The 17,823-nt window shown below is 38.0% G+C and overlaps 1 protein-coding gene across 4 annotated transcripts in view; it reads left to right on the top strand.

The window, feature by feature from the left end:
- Positions 1–17,823, top strand: part of SLC23A2 (solute carrier family 23 member 2) — a 58,251-nt gene that overhangs the window by 31,366 nt on the left and 9,062 nt on the right. For all 4 annotated transcript variants that reach the window (XM_035568788.2, XM_050715806.1, XM_050715804.1 and 1 more), the window contains 8 exons: positions 1,059–1,216; positions 7,252–7,340; positions 8,999–9,069; positions 10,227–10,408; positions 13,021–13,141; positions 13,839–13,995; positions 15,548–15,695; positions 16,262–16,367. In XM_035568788.2, coding sequence (XP_035424681.1) covers positions 1,059–1,216; positions 7,252–7,340; positions 8,999–9,069; positions 10,227–10,408; positions 13,021–13,141; positions 13,839–13,995; positions 15,548–15,695; positions 16,262–16,367 — 1,032 coding nt within the window. The remainder of the gene's footprint in view (positions 1–1,058; positions 1,217–7,251; positions 7,341–8,998; positions 9,070–10,226; positions 10,409–13,020; positions 13,142–13,838; positions 13,996–15,547; positions 15,696–16,261; positions 16,368–17,823) is intronic.

The following is a 17,823-nucleotide window of genomic DNA, read 5'->3' as shown; positions in this document are numbered from 1 at the left end:
GATCACACAGTAAGATTACTGTGTTAATAATTATATTACATTATTGTTTGCTGGCTTATGCATTTGTGAGATGCACTTAAATGTTTATTCTTCTAAGCTGTTGGTAGTAAATATATGAACAAATGCTAAGTGCAAAGCTTCAGAAACTGACATCTTGCACTTCTGGAATTAAAGATGGAGAGAGATAACTGTTTAGTGTTGAAATCTTGTATATTAAAGCTGATACTGTAGTGGTTTCAATTCCAGAAGCTTGATAGCACCATCTTGCAGTCATAATCTGTAAATTGCTAATAAGCAGGTGTCCTCCTCTTGGAGTGAGAATGTATGCATCCTACAGTCAGTAGGATTGTAGTGGTGAGCAGGACCCTACTATTAGTTCAACCATTCGCTTATGCGAAGCAGAACAGCTCATTTCATCTCCCTTCCTTCTTGAATGGCAATAAAATCTATCCCACAGGAATGCAGAGAATTTGTTAATATCTGTAAAGTATGTTGAGATCTCCAAGCAAATACATTCCAAAGCATCTTTTTACTTCTGTCTTTCCTCAAGGGCAGGGAGTTCTGTAGGGATTATATTTTTATTTGCATTGGTGAATATGGTGGCACCTGTTTGCTTAACATGTTTGGATTGCAAAAGAATTAGTGAGTACCTAGTGTCTGGTACTTGGGAGCTTATTTGCATGCTAGTTTATGTGTGCTCTAAATTAATTCGTAAGCTAATGGTTTTTCACATGGTTGAAAATGAATGGAGTTATTTATCTGCTTTTCTGAGTTGAAAGGTGTTTTCAGCAGTTACCTAGATACCTCCTCATCAAGAACAGTAGCGATGTAGCTATGTAAATAACCTAGTTTATTCTACATAAATAGTGATCATTAGCAACAGGCAAGTGGTAGCTTGACATAGAGGGCAAATAGTTGAAGAAATGCTTTAGAACCAGGAAATGAGAGATCTGATGGATAATTAAAAAACAAAAACATCCAATAGAAAAGAAAATACCTTCATAAACTCTTTTAAAAAATTGTCTGCGATATTAACAAACCATTTCTTTTGTTCACAGCATTACTTAACATGTTTCAGTGGAACTATAGCAGTTCCCTTTTTGCTAGCTGATGCCATGTGCGTTGGATTTGACCAGTGGGCTACCAGCCAGTTGATTGGGACCATTTTCTTCTGTGTGGGCATCACTACGTTGTTACAAACAACTTTTGGGTGCAGGTGAGATTTGGGCTTTGTTCCTAATTATTGGGCTGATGATGGTAAGACTGCTTTTCAGTCAGAGATCCAAGAAGTAGTTAATCTGTTTCCAAAGGATAAACATGAAATACAAGATAGCAATTCAGTTACAGGACAGTTAGTTAAAGCTATTGGAAAGTTTTTACAAAAAAAGTGGATCCTAATTCGGAGAAGGCATTCCATGGGTTAAAAAAAAAAATAAAAAAAATGCAGAATGCAGAAAAGAAAAAGAGGAGAGAAGTCTCTGAGGACTGAGAATGTAGAAGTGTTTATGAGGATAAGGAAAAATGTATACACCTTTGTAAAGAGGAATTAATTTTGCTATTTTCTTTAGTTACTTTAATGATGCTCTATTTTGCCAACATTTAGGTTAAGGTTAGTCCTACAGCAAATTGTGTGTCTGTTCCTGTAAGGTGCTTGCCATATTAAAAGGGTAAGGTGTTTGGAGTCATGCCACAAAATAAGCGTAGTTGAAGAAATGTGTTAACATCCAGCTCTGGTATCTTAGACTGTACTTTACTTTGAGTAAAGTGGTCTGTGGAACGTATTCCCAAAGTTGATTTAAGAACTTTGAACTTTTCCTCCAGAAATGAAAAATACAATAATCAACACTGGAAAAAGGATGAGGATAACTTTTTATTCTTTGAACCAAGTATCTCTGCTCATTACCTTGCAATAAACAAGTAACTTGCCTTTATTTGTTGCTCCGAGTTGCAGGCTATGATCCTTCCTTGAGATGGGAAGAAACATGTACCTTAGTGTAACCTTATGGGGATGCCTCAGCCTTGCCTTTGGTGTCTCTAGGAGAATTCAAGAGACCGTTACAGGCACTAGTAAATACTTGTAAAAATCTGGTGTTGTTAAGAACAGAATGTTGTAAGCTTTATTAACATAAAGCTAATTTTTAAAAAAATGTCTCTTCTATGGTAAACACTGCAGAGAGAAGTGAAACGTACGTTGACTCTGCCTGTGAGAACCAGGAATAGCTAAAACCTGCAAAGTTATTTCTGCATTTTCTTGAATAAACCAAGGATAAGTGAAACCAGAAAAGTGCATACTTTATGAGTATGTTCTCATATGATTACTTGAATGATTCTTGGGTCATTTAGTTCACTTTAAGAACAATGGAAGCTGAAATCCTGCGTTTGAATAGAAAATGGACAAATGCCCCCCCCCACTTCTTTTAAGATTTATTTAAGAAACAGAATCTTTGGGTGGAGAAGTTATCCCAGTAGGGTGCAAAAGACAAGCCTGTGGTAGATCACTTTGATTTTTAGATCACTTTTTCATCCAAAACCTTTCCAAGTATGTCAGGTTTTCCAATATAATCTTTAGTTCCTATTTTGGTTTAAAAAGATACATTGCTAACATACTTTATTTTGTTTTTGAAAAAGAATGTTTGATGTATTTTCATTACATTTTGCTAAATTTAGAACATCGCTTTTTTATGGAAACTTCATTCTGATGACAACGTTGTATTATTAAAATTGATGAAAGAGAAAATATTCATCTTTCCCTAATGTATTTTCCTTTAGTCAAGGCAGATCACGTTTTCTGCCTGAGTGGCTCTTTGTGCTTCTTGGGTGTAGCTTGCCTTAGCTGTAGTCATAAATTCTCAAGTACCTTGTCCAAAAGGAGGCAGAGGAGCAGAGTTCTGTGCCCTTTGGTATTCTGAACCTGATCAGCCTCCCTATTAATAGGGAATGTTCCCCTACACACACACTCCCATTTGTGCTTTATATAGGAAATTGAGGTGTTGTTGACCGAGACAGGAACTGGGAGATAAGGTCTTTTTTGTTCATCTTTGAGTGTTCCCTTCCTGTGTTAAATGAAGTTGAAAATCTTCAAATTTTCTAGAAAAGTGCAGAATTGCGAATGGATATTAACTCAAAGGGGAGTTTGGTTTTCCTGTGCCTTTAATAGCTTTCTTATTCTGCCTCAAATTTATCAGGAAAAACAAAGAGCTCAGTTTTTATACTTCCTGAGACTTCACAGATCTGAAGTTTGTCATCTTTTTTCTCTCTTCTCCCCACCTCGAACCCCATCTAATCTTAGGCTCTGTCTTCATTACTTGATATAGAGTGATTTGGGGCTCTTGCAAAAACAGGTGTGGTCCCATGAGTTTTAAATGCTCTGTTCCTTGTCTGCCTTCCATGGTTTTCCTTTTCTGTGGCTTCCACTTGCCCTGTGAAGGACGTTTATAAACCAAAGAGGTAATTGTGTATGGGTCTTAAAATAAGTTAACCTGTATTTATGAAGAAAATTTCAGTGACTGAACATTTTATAATGATCTAACATGTGATTCTGGTTTTATGTAAGGGTGGGGCTGAGATAAAGCAGCAGCATTCTCTAAATGAGGTTTTCAAGTGTTCATTGGCAAGTCTGTCATCTGCGAAGTATTTCAGCAAATAAAGCCAGTATGGTTTTGAAAGGGCAAATTCCATGGTTCGAAGGTCCTTGAAGATGGATTTAGCTCCATTTATGAGGAGGCGTTGTGGTCAGTTTGGTACCCATACTAATTTTAGGAATTCAAGCAATTTATTAGTTTATGTAATAAGCCAAAAGATTTGGCAAGGTTTCAGAGCAGTTAGCATGACTGAGACAATCAAATACAGCTTTAATATACCTAAACATTTTAGGCTTACTGCTGTGCCCATCACTACATTGTCTAAACGTTCCCACGTCTGGGTGAAATTTTAAGATAACGGAGATGCTTCCAGATGACTTCTACTGCATGGAAAGCTCCATCTTCACAAGGACTAGTACCAAAATTGAGCAACTGTACGATTTAGACATGATATTTGTATACCACACTGGTGGTTCTTAACTCAGCTGATAATGAATGTCTGGCTAATAATGGGAAAGGTATTTCATAAATCATGTTCCAAACTACAGCAGTCTCTCTGGAAAGATACTGATTATGGTTGGCTGATTTTGGGTAACGTTTAAAGAAATGATAGAGGGGGAGAGAGACTGCTGTTTTTGGCTTAGGGAAGAAAAAACAACAGCAGCATTTTGAGCTTACTGGCCCTTTTGGTAAATATTTTGGGTTAACTGTCTTATATGATGGTTTAACAGATAGCTATGCAAGACGTGCTAAGACCCTATTGTGCAATATATAATTTTATCCAGGTGTATAGTCTAGATCTACAAAGATGAGTCAGAGTAAAAAAAAAAAAAAAAAAAAAAAAAAACCATCGCATTTTAAAATTCAGCAAATGTTCCCAGTTAATAGTGTCTTTTGACCAAACAGCTGAGGTTCTGAATAGGCTGGCAAAGGCCAAAGGAAGGAACCGTGCAGTGAGGATTTCTTGGTATGACTTTAGGGGCAGTTGTTAAAGCTGTGTGAGATGAGGAAATAGCATCTAAATCAGGCTGTTGGTATTTCACTTGAGCATGTGAGCATTCAGTTAAACAACATAATTCCATTGTTCCCAGGAAAGTTCTCTGAACACTTAACTGAAAAGCTTGTTCAAAACCTTACAGGAAACCCTCAATTTCTTTTTCCTTAGATGTTTATATCCCTCAAGACTTTGCAATTTTATCCTTTTAAACTCAGAAATTTTACCTAAGTTGTGTCAACAAGAAATTATGTGTGTGTGGGATACAGGAGGATCTCTTGAGTTTTATTTCAGATCATGAGTAGGGAAGTTGATTCATCAAGTGTGTGCAGTCCTAGGTCTTTAATACAAATTGTCTACCTGGACAAAGTTGTCTCCTTGGGTTTTAGTGAAGCATTTGACACTGTTCCCCACGGATTTCTCCCAGAGAAACTGGCTGCTCATAGCTTGGATTGGGTATACTGTTCGCTGGGTGAGAAGCTGTCTGGATGGTCGGGCTCAGAGTCATAGTGAATGGATTTCAATCTGGTTGGCAGCCAGTCACCAGTGGTGTTCACAAGGGCTCAGGATTTGGCCCGGCTTTGTTCAGCATTTTTATCAACACTCTTGATTAGGGGATGCAGTGCCCCCTCAATAAGTTTGCAGCTGGCACCAAGTTGGGTGGGCATGTTGATCTACTTGAGTGTAGGAAAGCTCTGCAGAGGGACCTGGATAGGCTGGATCAATGGGCTGTGTCCAGTTGTACAGCCTTTGGCAGGGCTAAATGTTGGGTGCTGCACCAGGGTTGCAACAACTCCACGCAGTGCAGGCTCACCTGGCAGAAAAGGACTCGGGGGTGCTGGTCAACAGCCAGCTGACCACGAGCCAGCAGGAAGTTTAGACTGGATATCAGGAAGAATTTCCTAATGGAAGGAGTGATTAGGCCTTGGAACATGTTGTCCAGGGAAGTGGAGGAGTCATCATCCCTGGAGGCATTTCAGAGATGTGCGAATGTGGCATCAAGAAGCACGGTATAGTGATGGGACTCGGTAGGTCAAACTGATGGTTGGACTTGATGATCTTGAAGGTCTTTTCCAACCTAAATGATTCTGTGATTGTGTGGTTTTATTATCTTTAAAAGGAGAATTCTGACTCTGAATGCCCACGGCAACATCTGTGTACTACATATACCACCAAGTGAAGGTTGTGCAAGGTTTCAGAAGGGTATTTTATGTCATAGAAAACTCATAATCCGGACTTGTCTTGGTGCAACCGACTTCATCACTGGAGAATGCTCTTGCAATGTACATTTACAAAATCATTATGCAGGGACAGAGTACTGTGTAGGTGGGATAGAGGAGTAACAGTTCGTTAGAAGTATTGCATATTTTGCCATGGGCACCAGCTTGCTCAGTTTGCCCAAGGAACCTTGTAAAATGAGGTGAATCATTCACTCATAGCTACCACTGTTTCTTCCCCAAAGATAAAACTTTTGATTTCTTTTTTTTTTTGCTAGAAGAAATGTGAGAGGGAATTGTGTGCAGGTCAGGTGTGCTCTGGTGGCTCATGTGCTTTATGGAGTTTGAATTTTTTAATGTAGCTTTCAAAGTTTGCAGTAGGTGGGTCAACATTTTAGATTAGTTGTGGCCCAAACTCCTTTCCAGTAATAGTTCAGCTGTTCTAACTTCTTGCCTGTGAACTTTTACAGCCGTTGTCTGTAACATGCTTCTGTTTTGATCTTTTCTCTGTCGAGCATGATCTTTTTCCCCTACAGACGTTTTTCATCTTCCTTGTCCCTTTTCTGATCTTAATCAAATCTGCTGCAGTTAGTTCTTTTCCTTTACTGGTACTTGTACTGGCATCAATGCACTTGATTGTGGCTGTAAAACAGCCATAAATGTAGTGCAGTAACAAGAGCTACATGAGCAATTATTTCACATGTTACGGTTTGAGATCCAATACTTGGTGTTCACAGAACAGTTCAAAGTGCATCTTCTTTGTAGTTAAGTAACATCTGGATATTTGTAATGCTATGCATGCTACAGTTTATTCAATAAATACATAGTTGGTGCTGGTGAACGCTCTTCAGATGCTGAACCTTTTGGGAAGTATAAACACCAATGCTAAGAATGTCATCTTGAAATTCTTGCAACGTTTGCGTTTATTGTTATTAGCCACCTGGAACATCTAATCAGCACTTATCAGCCTAATTGTTATTTACATGTACTCTTAAAGATGAATCTGTAAATGACTATACTTCAAGTTATGCAAAGAGAAGGTAGAATATACAGACTGCTTACTTCTGTCAAAGAGCTTTTTTAATGTTGTGGGACTGTAAAAGCTGCTTGTTCAGCAGTCTGGCTGGTACTTATATTAGAACGTGCATCCTTATCCTTGTTATGATACTGAGTCAAAAACTCAAATCAATGTCTGGTACCCGTGTGCCAGTATCCAGTAATTATCTGTTATAGGCATTGTGTTAATAACTTAATTCATGTAGTGTCTTATGTTAGGATTTCACTTGTGATGTCTTAGTGTTTCTATGTCTGTCCTTTTTTAATAAGAAATTCTCATATTTAGTAATTACCTGATAAAGGATGGTTTTGAGGATGAGTAAGCACCTAACTGCAGTTGATACCCTGACACAATACTGTATCACGGAGTAATATCATCATCTCCTCTTTCTCTTTCCACCAGGTTGCCCTTGTTTCAGGCAAGTGCTTTTGCATTCTTAGCACCTGCTAGAGCAATACTTTCCCTGGAGAAGTGGAAATGTAATAATACAGGTAATTGTCGTTTATGCTTGCTCCCATTTAAGTGACAAATGACTTACATGACACATAGTGCAACTGCTGAACCTTTTCAAACAGAAACTGAAAGTAGTGAGCAGGGAATAAAAAAAAAATCTCATTTTACAGCCTTTGAACTTGGTGCCTCCTGGCTGTGGAAGAATTCTAAAAATGCCCTTGTGGAACTCTAGTTTTAAACCTTTATATTCATGTCCAATCTACTTAAAGGAGTTAAATAGAAGATGAAAAATGTAAGAAAGCTTTAAGGGGAAATTGAAGACCTTGTAAGAAAACCTGCTCATGTTAGGGTTAACATCCAGTTACAATTTTGCTTTGAGGGAGGGGGGGGAGAGAGGGAGGAGGGAGAGAGAGAGATCTTTTAATACTAAGAAATCTGGCAGTAGCTTAAAACAATTACTTTGTTAGTATAGAGAATGGCAGAAGGGTTCCATAAATGATTGTGTCCTCTATTTGGAAGTAGTGAGTCCATAAGAGTCCTTTTTAGTTGACAAGGAGTAGTAGTAATTCTGAGAAATGCTCAGCATCACCTCAGGTTCAGTATCTTTGCTCATTTAACTCATAGTCTTTGCAGAGCAGGCTTTAACAACATTTGGATGTTCTTTTTAACTTTTTCTACTTTCTAACTTTTCTCTTTTTAACTTTTTCTACTTTCTTTCTTTGCTACCTTTACCATCGTGAAAGGTAGCAAATTTATTTAGAATGAAAATGTGCAGTAAAACTGGTTGCGTAGGCTGCCTTTTCTTTAATTTAGGTTAGAAAACTGAAGTGGAAACAGCTCTGGACGTTTTCTTTTTAATGGGGTGTGGTTATTCTGTAATAAGGTTGTGGGCAGTGCAAGATGGCATTATAGAGAAACAAGACTGCCTGAGTCTAATTGAAGATCCTAGTGTTTTCATGTATAAAATTTGTTTTCATGTATAAAATAGTTTTCCTAGTGTTTTCATGTATAAAATACAGCTTTAAGCATTCACGTTTTCACACTGGAGTAATCAGATTCAGCTACTGGGAAAGAGCACGTGGGTTTCAGTGCCCAAGATGTAAAGGCATACTGTGGTGTACTTTAGATTTCATGGCTGTGTTGGATATTTCTTGACAAAATACGCCAGTGTCCTAACATGCAACTTGTTGAGAGAAAAAACTGTCTGATAACCTTCGATTGCAAAAGCAATTTTTCCACTATTTCAACTTTTCAGAAAGAGCCTTTGCTGCATTTTGCTCTTGAACCTTTTAACCTTCAAAAGGTGTCAGATAGGGTTGTTAGTATGGGTCAATTCATCGTTCAGTGAGTAACCTAAACTGGCAAACAACAAACACTGGAATGTTTCCTTGATTCCTAGTGTGTAACTGGGTAGTTCTCCATTCATCCATTTATTGGGGTGGGAAAAAAAAGATCTATATGACCTTTATTTCTGGAGGTTATTTTTTTTCCACTTTGGTACAGTGGGTAAAATTAGTGGTTAGCTCTTGGGAAATGTAAGCGTGATATTACGCGATTTGTAGCACTGCAAAACTTCTTTTCTGTGTAAATTAAGTCTCATTTGTTAGACACAGCTGAAGGAGAAATTTATTTTGTATTAAATATGGAAAAGTGGCTGAGGAATAAATACCTGTGTTTTGTCTTTTCTTTTGGTAAGATATAACAGTTACAAATGGAACAACAGAACTGCTTCATACTGAGCACATCTGGTATCCCAGAATACGAGAGGTAATGTGGGAGTAGCCTTTAGCTGTCGATCTGTCCAATTTCAGTTAAGTTTCTCATTTAACCATCTGTGTGTTCTTGTCTTTAAGTTGGCAATTTCTTCTTTCACTGCAATTTCATGTGAATATATCCCTTTACTCATTTCATGGAAGTCTTCATTTTTTCACCTTGTTCATTGCTGAACAGCAAATACAATCAGTTAGTTGCCACATTCCAAAAGATACTCAGTAAAATGCGCAAGTGAGATGAATACTGTTCTTGTAGCTCTTACCAATTTGTGCTCACCAGCAGCAGTTCAGCAAACCGTAAGCTACTACCAGATCACTTGCCTTCTGTCACTCTGTTCAGTAGGCTGTTCAATGGAAGGTAAAATGCAGTTAGCAAATCTGTTCATTCCTAGGTGTCTTAAATTGGAGACTATCCTGATGAAACATTGATTCTCCCAAGAGACTTGCTGAAATACACCAAACTCCTTTTCCATTTGCAGCATTACAGTCTGAACTTCATCAGTCTCTGCAGAGCTCACAATGAGGGTTGTGCCCAGGCATCACACTAGACTGCTAGATAGTGTAGTCCAAATTAAGGCGTGTGTCATGGAATTTATCTCCCATCCCGTTGCTTTGGGCTGCAAACTTTTTCTTAATTAAAAACAACCCCTCTCTCTTCCCCATGTTCAAACCATAGCTACATCCTGCCAAGAGCCCTGCAGCCAAGAGGGCTGACAGTCTCCTGAGACCACAACGCTGCTCTATACCAGCTTCTAAGGAGCACTTGTGAACAATGCAGCATACACTGCCCCTAGGAGCTAGGAGCATCACCTCCGTGGCGCCACCAACCCTTGCCGGCTCGATCTGAGAGCTTAAAGGTTAGCCTGGAACCCAGGTCTCCTGTCTGACAGTGTGATGTGCTATCCACACAACTACCAGACTGGCCCACTGGTCTGTTGTGTAATAGTTTTGTGAAGAAAACCATAAGTGTTATGCTTAAGCAATAAGTCACTTGAACCTAATGAGCTGTTTTATGACGAAAAATTTGCTGAGTTCTTCTGTGTCACTGAATTCTTTTAACTGCAGTTTGTAAGCCAGAGTAGAAAAAGAAATGTTTTGGTTTTGCTTTTAAGATGCAGCTGAACTGTCTCTGTCCTATTTTTGTGTGTTCAGATCCAAGGTGCTATTATCATGTCCTCCTTGATAGAAGTGGTGATTGGTTTGCTTGGACTTCCCGGCGCCCTCTTGCGATACATTGGACCTCTGACCATCACTCCAACTGTTGCTCTTATTGGCCTCTCTGGTTTCCAAGCAGCTGGAGAAAGAGCTGGCAAACACTGGGGTATCGCGATGTTGTAAGTACTCCTGGGTATTCTTGTCTTAGGCCAGTGGGTCCCATCTGGTAAGTTGTCATGGAGGAATTTTGGAGTGCCAGTGAAAAACCTGAGTCTGCTTGGCTGCCAAAGGTAGCATTGCAGTGCTCCCGTCATGGAAAGGAGTATAATGCACAGGAGTGGGGTCAGCTAGCAATTTGGGAATGAAGACCACAGTGACTCTGGGAGAGGAGGAGGGAAAGGAGGTTGAAAGTGAGGTTTGGAGAACAGAGTTCTGTGAAACTAGCTGGTCGGGGAGCCATGGGCTGCTGGGTCTGTTAATTTAGTGACAGATTTCCTGTGAAATACTGTTGATAACGAGCCAAATCAGGATGAAAAACACATTTTGGGAACTATGAAATTGGCTGAAGCAGTTAGAATATCCAATGTATAGCAACCAACTTTGTGCTTGCTCTGGAAGAGGAAGGAATGACTTGATCCAATCAGATTCTGACCTAACTAATCTGTTAGAACAGTACTTTGAACATATAAAGTATTCTGTAAGTGCAGCTTATGATTAAAAGGGCTGTTTAAGACTCTTACTTTGGGTGTTAGCATCATGATTACTCTGTTATGTTAAGCAGCTGACCAAAAGGAACACTTGTTTTCCTGTAAAACAAATTGCATGCAAGTTGGGACTAACATTATATCAATCACATAGACCTGTGATGAATTGGATGCGGAAACCTGTTATGAAAGTTGATGTTTTGCAGATGGAGAAAATAAGTGAATTTAGGAACAAGGTTTAAATATTACCCAGTCATTAAGTATTCCTGGCTTCTGCCATTCAAAAATTGTGCACTAGTTGGAAATAACTCATAGCCATGTAGAGTCACTAAAAAGTAACTTGATCTCCACAAGATGTGGCACTTGAATTGTCTCAAGTTTTCAGATGAGATAAAATGATTGTATCACTCACTATCTAGCACGGCAGAATAATATCTGTGTAAGAGCTATGATCCTCTATTAGCTGCAGGTGTTATTTGACAAGGTTTTCAGTTTCCAGAAGAATTTTCTGGCCTTGCTTGTTCTGCAGGTGCCAGTTTGAAATAATTTAATAATAAAACACAACGCATTATGTTCTGCAAAAACAGCAAGTATTCCTGAATTCTTACACTTGTGCACCTGGTGAATGAAATGTTTCTTCGGGTATTTAAAGTTTTGGTAGTATTTTAAATGACCCAGTATTATGCCTACTATGTGGACAAGCAAACTGAGAAACTAATCTTGATGTTATCAGTGAAACAGTTCAGGACTTTTAGCTGTTGTTTTTATTTCTTGCATCTGTCTCCTGCTTTAGCCTCCGTCATACCATGCAATGCATGTATCCTCCTCACTGTTTTAAATCATATAAGCCACTTTCAAATAAAAATCATGGTTTCTGCCTGTCCTCAGGGCTAACGTGCCGGAATAGCTGCTGTTAGGGAGTGGAGGCCATCATCTTGCTATAATAGACTTCTGGAGAGATGCCAAAGTGTTTCCTGAATGCAAAGGAAAAGTTGTCTTTATCATTCGACTTTAGTCAGGGGTGAAAGCTATAAATGACACCCTTCTTGTGCAGAGCTCTTTGTTCCTGGTGACTGAGGGAGAATAAAGCTCTGTTTTGTTTTTTTGCGTACTAAAACCGATCTTGAATAGAAAAGGGAGGGAAGCTTAAAATCTGTCTCTTTTTTTTTTTTATAAATCCGATGAAAACATAATCTCAAATTTCAGAAAAGCTTTACTCCTTCAGGCAGTTTGACTCTTTCTTTAGTCTTTTTACAGGAAAATGTTTTTTGACTGTTTCAGAATTAAACAACCCATCCTGGGTTTTTATTTTTCATTGCAGTGGATTTTAACTGTAGACTTAAATTATTTTTAACATACAGAGAAGCTTAGCAGTTTTGACAAGGGGGAAGTGCATAATATTTAAGGCATCTAAAAATTGTAATAAACTAGGTTACTGGTGAACTGCAGCTCACTGGAATCTTGGTTTTGGGGCTCCATTCAGCTAGTTTATCAGCTATGTAAAAGTTAAAGTGCACGTACAGCATACTTTGGGGTTCTTAAGAATTTTTAGACAAATTTTCCCATGACAGACATTTTTCAAGTGCTTTTAAGTTTTATGCAAAAATTACTGTATAATTGCTCTGGCCTGCGATAGGCCTCCAGTTTTCCTGTTTCTTCCTATTTGCTAGCAGTAGCCTTTGTGCTTTATGTGTGGTGCGGGCATGGGTACACATAGTTAGAGAATTTGAGACAAAAAGAAAAGAGAAATGTAGCCTACCTCTTTGCTAATGGTTGTCTTAACTCTGAAAATATTTCTGATTCTGAAATGTAGTCTGATTCATTTTCCCGTTCTTGTTTACCTATTTGTTGCTGGCTATTGTTGCAGTACTTTAGAATACAAATGATGTAGTTTTAGATTTTGTGGAATAATAATTTATTTAAAATACACTCTCTCATTATATTTTGTCTTACGCTAAATTTAGCATGTACATTTGTATTCTGAGTCTGAACAGCCCGAAGGATTATCAGGTTTCTGCTGAGAAGGATTTTTAAAATATTGGTGCTAATGGCATGTCTCTTTTGTCTTACCCTCCTTTTTTTCTCAGGACTATTTTCCTAGTGTTGTTGTTTTCTCAGTATGCCAGAAATGTCAAATTTCCCTTACCCATTTACAAATCCAAGAAAGGATGGACAGCTTATAGGCTGCAGCTTTTTAAGATGTTCCCTGTAAGTAGTTGAACTGGTTCTTCGGTTGGCAAAAGTAAACCAATTTATGTTTTGGGGCTTTTTTCTTGATTTTATTTTTTCTAGGTAGTACAGTAGATCACAAAGCTGAGATAAAAGCTTAAATGTGCTTGTGAGGAACTTAACTAAATGGCTTATTTGCAACAGGAAATAGTCTCGTAGTTTTGCTAGATAACATTCTGGCATTCATCTCTAATGAGGAGCTGCTGGAGTGATGAAGATGAGGGAGGGGAAGGAAGGGGATAGAAAAGGAGGTAGACTTGTGCATGTAGTGAAAGCTAAAATGGAGCCCTTCAAAAAAGGAATGGCAAGATCATTATCTTTTAGTTTTATGAAAGCAATACTCTGTTTCTCCATGTGAAAGACTTCCTTGTATTTCTGTGTTAACGTAGACTTAATTCACTCGTTCATGTAAGTGCCCATTTGGAGACGTACCATTTGTTAGGGGAGAGAAGAGTTACTCTAATTCTAAATCTTTTGTAACAGCACCTGTATTAGAGGGAAAAGATACTCAGTGGATCTATTACAGGGTTTACTGCTTGTTCGGATTTAAAATATCACTTAAGATTGCACTCAGAAGTGTGCGCAATAGATATTCTGTGTAGAAACTGCTATTGGTGAATATTGCCAATTATAGTTTATTCTAAACAGCTTCTTTTTTTTTAATCTTCTTTCACAGATTATTTTAGCAATTTTGGTGTCATGGCTGCTTTGTTTCATCTTCACTGTGACGGACGTCTTTCCCCCTGACAGTTCAAAGTACGGCTTCTACGCTCGCACAGATGCCCGACGAGGAGTGCTGTTGGTAGCTCCATGGTTCAAAGTTCCTTATCCTTGTAAGTACGTCTGTTCTTAAGGCCTGTATTCTTCTAATAGTTGGCCTATGAGTATCGCTTGTGGTCTTCTTAGAAACCCTGTTATCTTTTTCTCAGTACTCTATTTAGATTAACTGCAACATACACTTGTTTTTTTTCCCCTTCTTTTGCTCTTTAATGTGGTACCTTAAGGTCTCACACAGGAAAGACCAAGTCTCTGAAGCTTGAACTTGTAAGGTTTATCTAGGTAACTCTTGACTCCTAATAACGTGGTTGTGACTTTGTGTAACATGGGTTTTCAGGTAATGGTTGACTTACCTCTATGTGTTAATATTGTGGGTAGCTGCAGTTAATGTTATACAATAAGAAAGATATGTTGTTATAACTCCTGTAGAGAGCTACTGAAATCATTGATTCTCGTTGTCAAAGGAATCAGTAGTGTCTGGAGTTTTTCGAACTTAATACACTTCCCCGGTCCCCAAACACACCTGTTCTTAAATTAGGACAAATGCTAGGCAACTGCATAAAAACGTCCTGGCTCCCAGAAGTGGTGTTAGAATTGGGCTTATGGGAAAGCCAAAGGATACTAATCAATGCTTATCAAAGAAAAAAAGGAATTAGAAGACAGCGCAAAATGTTTTACATTACCTCTTCAGTGGTTTTATTCTTTTGCTCTAAGTGTAAAGCTGTTAAAGGCTATTTCTTAGGACATGAGATAGAATTGCACAACCCATTTGTGCTGCTCAGAAATAAACATCATCATAATAGAGTAATATTCTTCTGGAATAGAAATTACGAATACCACTAGATCTTAATGAAGAGCTTCATTGTGGTTTTCCATATGCTTTGGTTCTGATTAGTTCTTAGGAGAAACCACTTCTAAAGCATTACTTGCAAAATGTATAATAGAAGGTTTTGGGAAAGAAGAGGCGGAAGACTTTTCTCCACCCTGATTAGACCTTTCTTATTTGTAAAGCCTTGTTCATTCATGTTTGTGTGACTTAAAGTTCCTTTTGTTGTGAGAGGCTCTTCTCTTTCAAAGAGATAAAAAGCATCAAGGCAATTGCTGTGGAAAACCTGCCAAGCTTTTCTACAGGCTTAAATTAATCTTACTTTCCCTTCTACAAAAATCTGGAATTGGAAGGTGTTTATGCAGTGATCATAGCTGGTTGTTGGATCTTGTCTTTGTTTGGTAGACTAAACTTGCAACCAAAGACTGAGTTTTCAGAGCAACAATAATTAAGTCGCATTTGCCTCACTGATCTGAATTATTGTTGGCTTTTTTTCTTTTTTTCCAAACAGTAGTTCAAATTCCTTCCTTCTGCACAGGAGGAATCTTTTTGGTGGGGTTCAGGTTTGTTTCTTTTCTTTTTTTTTTTTTTTCCCCCAAGCATGATCAAAGCAGTTAGTTAGGCGTTTATTCCTTTGTTCCTTTAATCTAATTGAACTTGCCAGGCTGTGTTACTGTTAAGGGAATTTGTTGATTCCATTAAGGATTAATGAATTGCCATATGTTTTGATATCTACATTGCTTTCTGTGGCATGAGAGATTTCAGTTTTCTTTTCTTCACAGTTCAGTGGGGACTGCCAACAATTTCAGCTGCTGGAGTTATAGGAATGCTTAGTGCAGTTGTTGCTAGCATTATTGAATCAATAGGAGATTACTATGCCTGTGCCAGGTTGTCATGTGCTCCTCCTCCACCTATTCATGCAATAAACAGGTACGTCAAAAAAAAAAAAATTACATATATATATTTTTCAGTATCTTACGCTACTTTTTAAAAACTTTTTTTAACCCCCTCAGGAGAAGACAGGAATGTGCTCTCAGATTAACTGTTAAAATTTGGTCAAACACAAGGGCCAAGGATCTGAAATGGAAGATGCAACAGTCATGTTGAACTCCTGATTCAAATGTAACATTGAAAAACTAGTCCCATTCCTGCTGGACTCTGAGGAACTTAGTGGTACAATTTCAGTGATGACAGAACTCTAAATCAGTTCTGGAATCAGTGTAGCTTGTTGAATTTGCCTGAAGCATAATTTTAGAAATTAGAACAGCTCTAATTTTAACTTCAATTATTTTGTAATTTCCTTATTTTAGGAACAAGGGTATGTAAGACACAGAAAACAGAACCCAAGGTGTTTTTCCAGGTGTATTGGAGCTTGAAATGTGAATTATAAAATCCTATGGCGCAGATGCCTGAATAGGCACGACAGTCACGAAGAACCATCTGAAGTGAATCTACACTAATACAAGTCTGACAATTTTTCTGTTTGTGAATTACAGAGGGATTTTTATTGAAGGTCTCTCCTGTGTTTTGGATGGAGTATTTGGGACAGGGAATGGATCCACTTCCTCCAGCCCTAACATTGGTGTCTTGGGCATCACGAAGGTATGTTCTTTACCTTGATCAGTCAGTGGTCAGCGACTTGAGCATTTTATCTCCTCCGGTGGCTGGCTTATTTCACAGCATAATCCTCTTCCGCAAAATAATACTTTGTGCAGACAAACTTCACAGAGTACTCTGAATTCATGTAACTTTCTGTACCAGACCTTGTCCAATAGAAGTCCATTCTAGATAAGGACCCCAAAAGTCTTATTTTCATTCAAAGTAAATAGCGTTTAGAAAATGTACGGAAAGCAGATGATACTAAATAAACTGTCCTTTTGAAAAACAAGAAAGTATTCTAAGGCTCAAGGGTGTGGTTTTTTTTTTTTTTTTTTGAGGCACAAACACTACTAACTGTATAGAAATTGATATTTTTTGGATGTCTAGACTCTGATAGCATCTCTAGAGGACTGACTTTTTAATGTCTCACTTCGACACAAAATAAAATGCAAGCTGAGATCCGTAGGTCTTACCCACAACTGTATTAGGACATGACACTGACACAACTAGAACTGAAAATGTGGTCAAAGTAACTTCAAATTTACATGTATGCTAAATGCATGTATGTCTCCACTGCGATAGGTTTATAAAGCACTGAGCGTGCTTAGGGGAATGCATATTTTTTGGGATGTTACTTAGCAAAATATTTAAGCACTTGAGGAATTGATTTGTTCACACACTAAACTGGATGCATGTGCTTGAATGCCCTGCTGAACTGAGAGACCTTGGACTGCAGAGGGATTTGCTTGGCATTGTTAATTTAACTGTGTTAAGAAATATCAGCAAAATTGGTAAGATAATGTACGTTGCAAATATGTACAGCTTGCTGTGTATTTGGTTTGTAAGCTATAAATCTATTTAATGAATACAAGATATAAAATGCATGCACTCCACTTAAAATAACTCATCCCCCTTGCTTAATCTAATATAGATGATGAATTTATCTTCAGCCATTTTTTTCTGCACAAAGGATGGTTCTGTTTGCTTTTGGAATAAAATATAAATAGTAATAGCACCATCTGCTGTCTGTATAAGTCTTCCTTTGAGTTATTGGTGGAAATTTCCTAGAAGAAAATTGCTAGAAAAATCCTTAAAGAAAGGTTTATTCTGTTCTGTTCTTTCTCTGTTATTCACTTCATATTTATATGAATTAACAGTGCTTTTTTTTATTAAGAGTCCACAGAAATGAGCATGTATTTTGCTTTGAAACAGCAAAAAAAAAAATAATGTTAAGCTGGCAGCTGTTACAGAGGACAGAGTTAACTACAGTTAGGTTTGTTCAGAGAGCATGATGGAAAAGTGAATATGCCTTTTCCAGGGTTGCACAGCTGGATTGCTGTGTGTCCTGTTTTCCTGGCTGAACATTTGTCCCTAAAAATCTAATAGTTTTGCAACTTCAATTTATATAAAAATAGATTTTTACTACTTCGATGCTCTGCTGTTTATTTGTGAGAGGATA

Source organism: Cygnus atratus, chromosome 27 (assembly GCF_013377495.2).
Source record: "Cygnus atratus isolate AKBS03 ecotype Queensland, Australia chromosome 27, CAtr_DNAZoo_HiC_assembly, whole genome shotgun sequence".
Lineage (NCBI taxonomy): Eukaryota > Metazoa > Chordata > Aves > Anseriformes > Anatidae > Cygnus > Cygnus atratus.
Note: the sequence above shows the minus strand (reverse complement) of the source record. Positions and strands in the feature narration are given on the sequence as shown.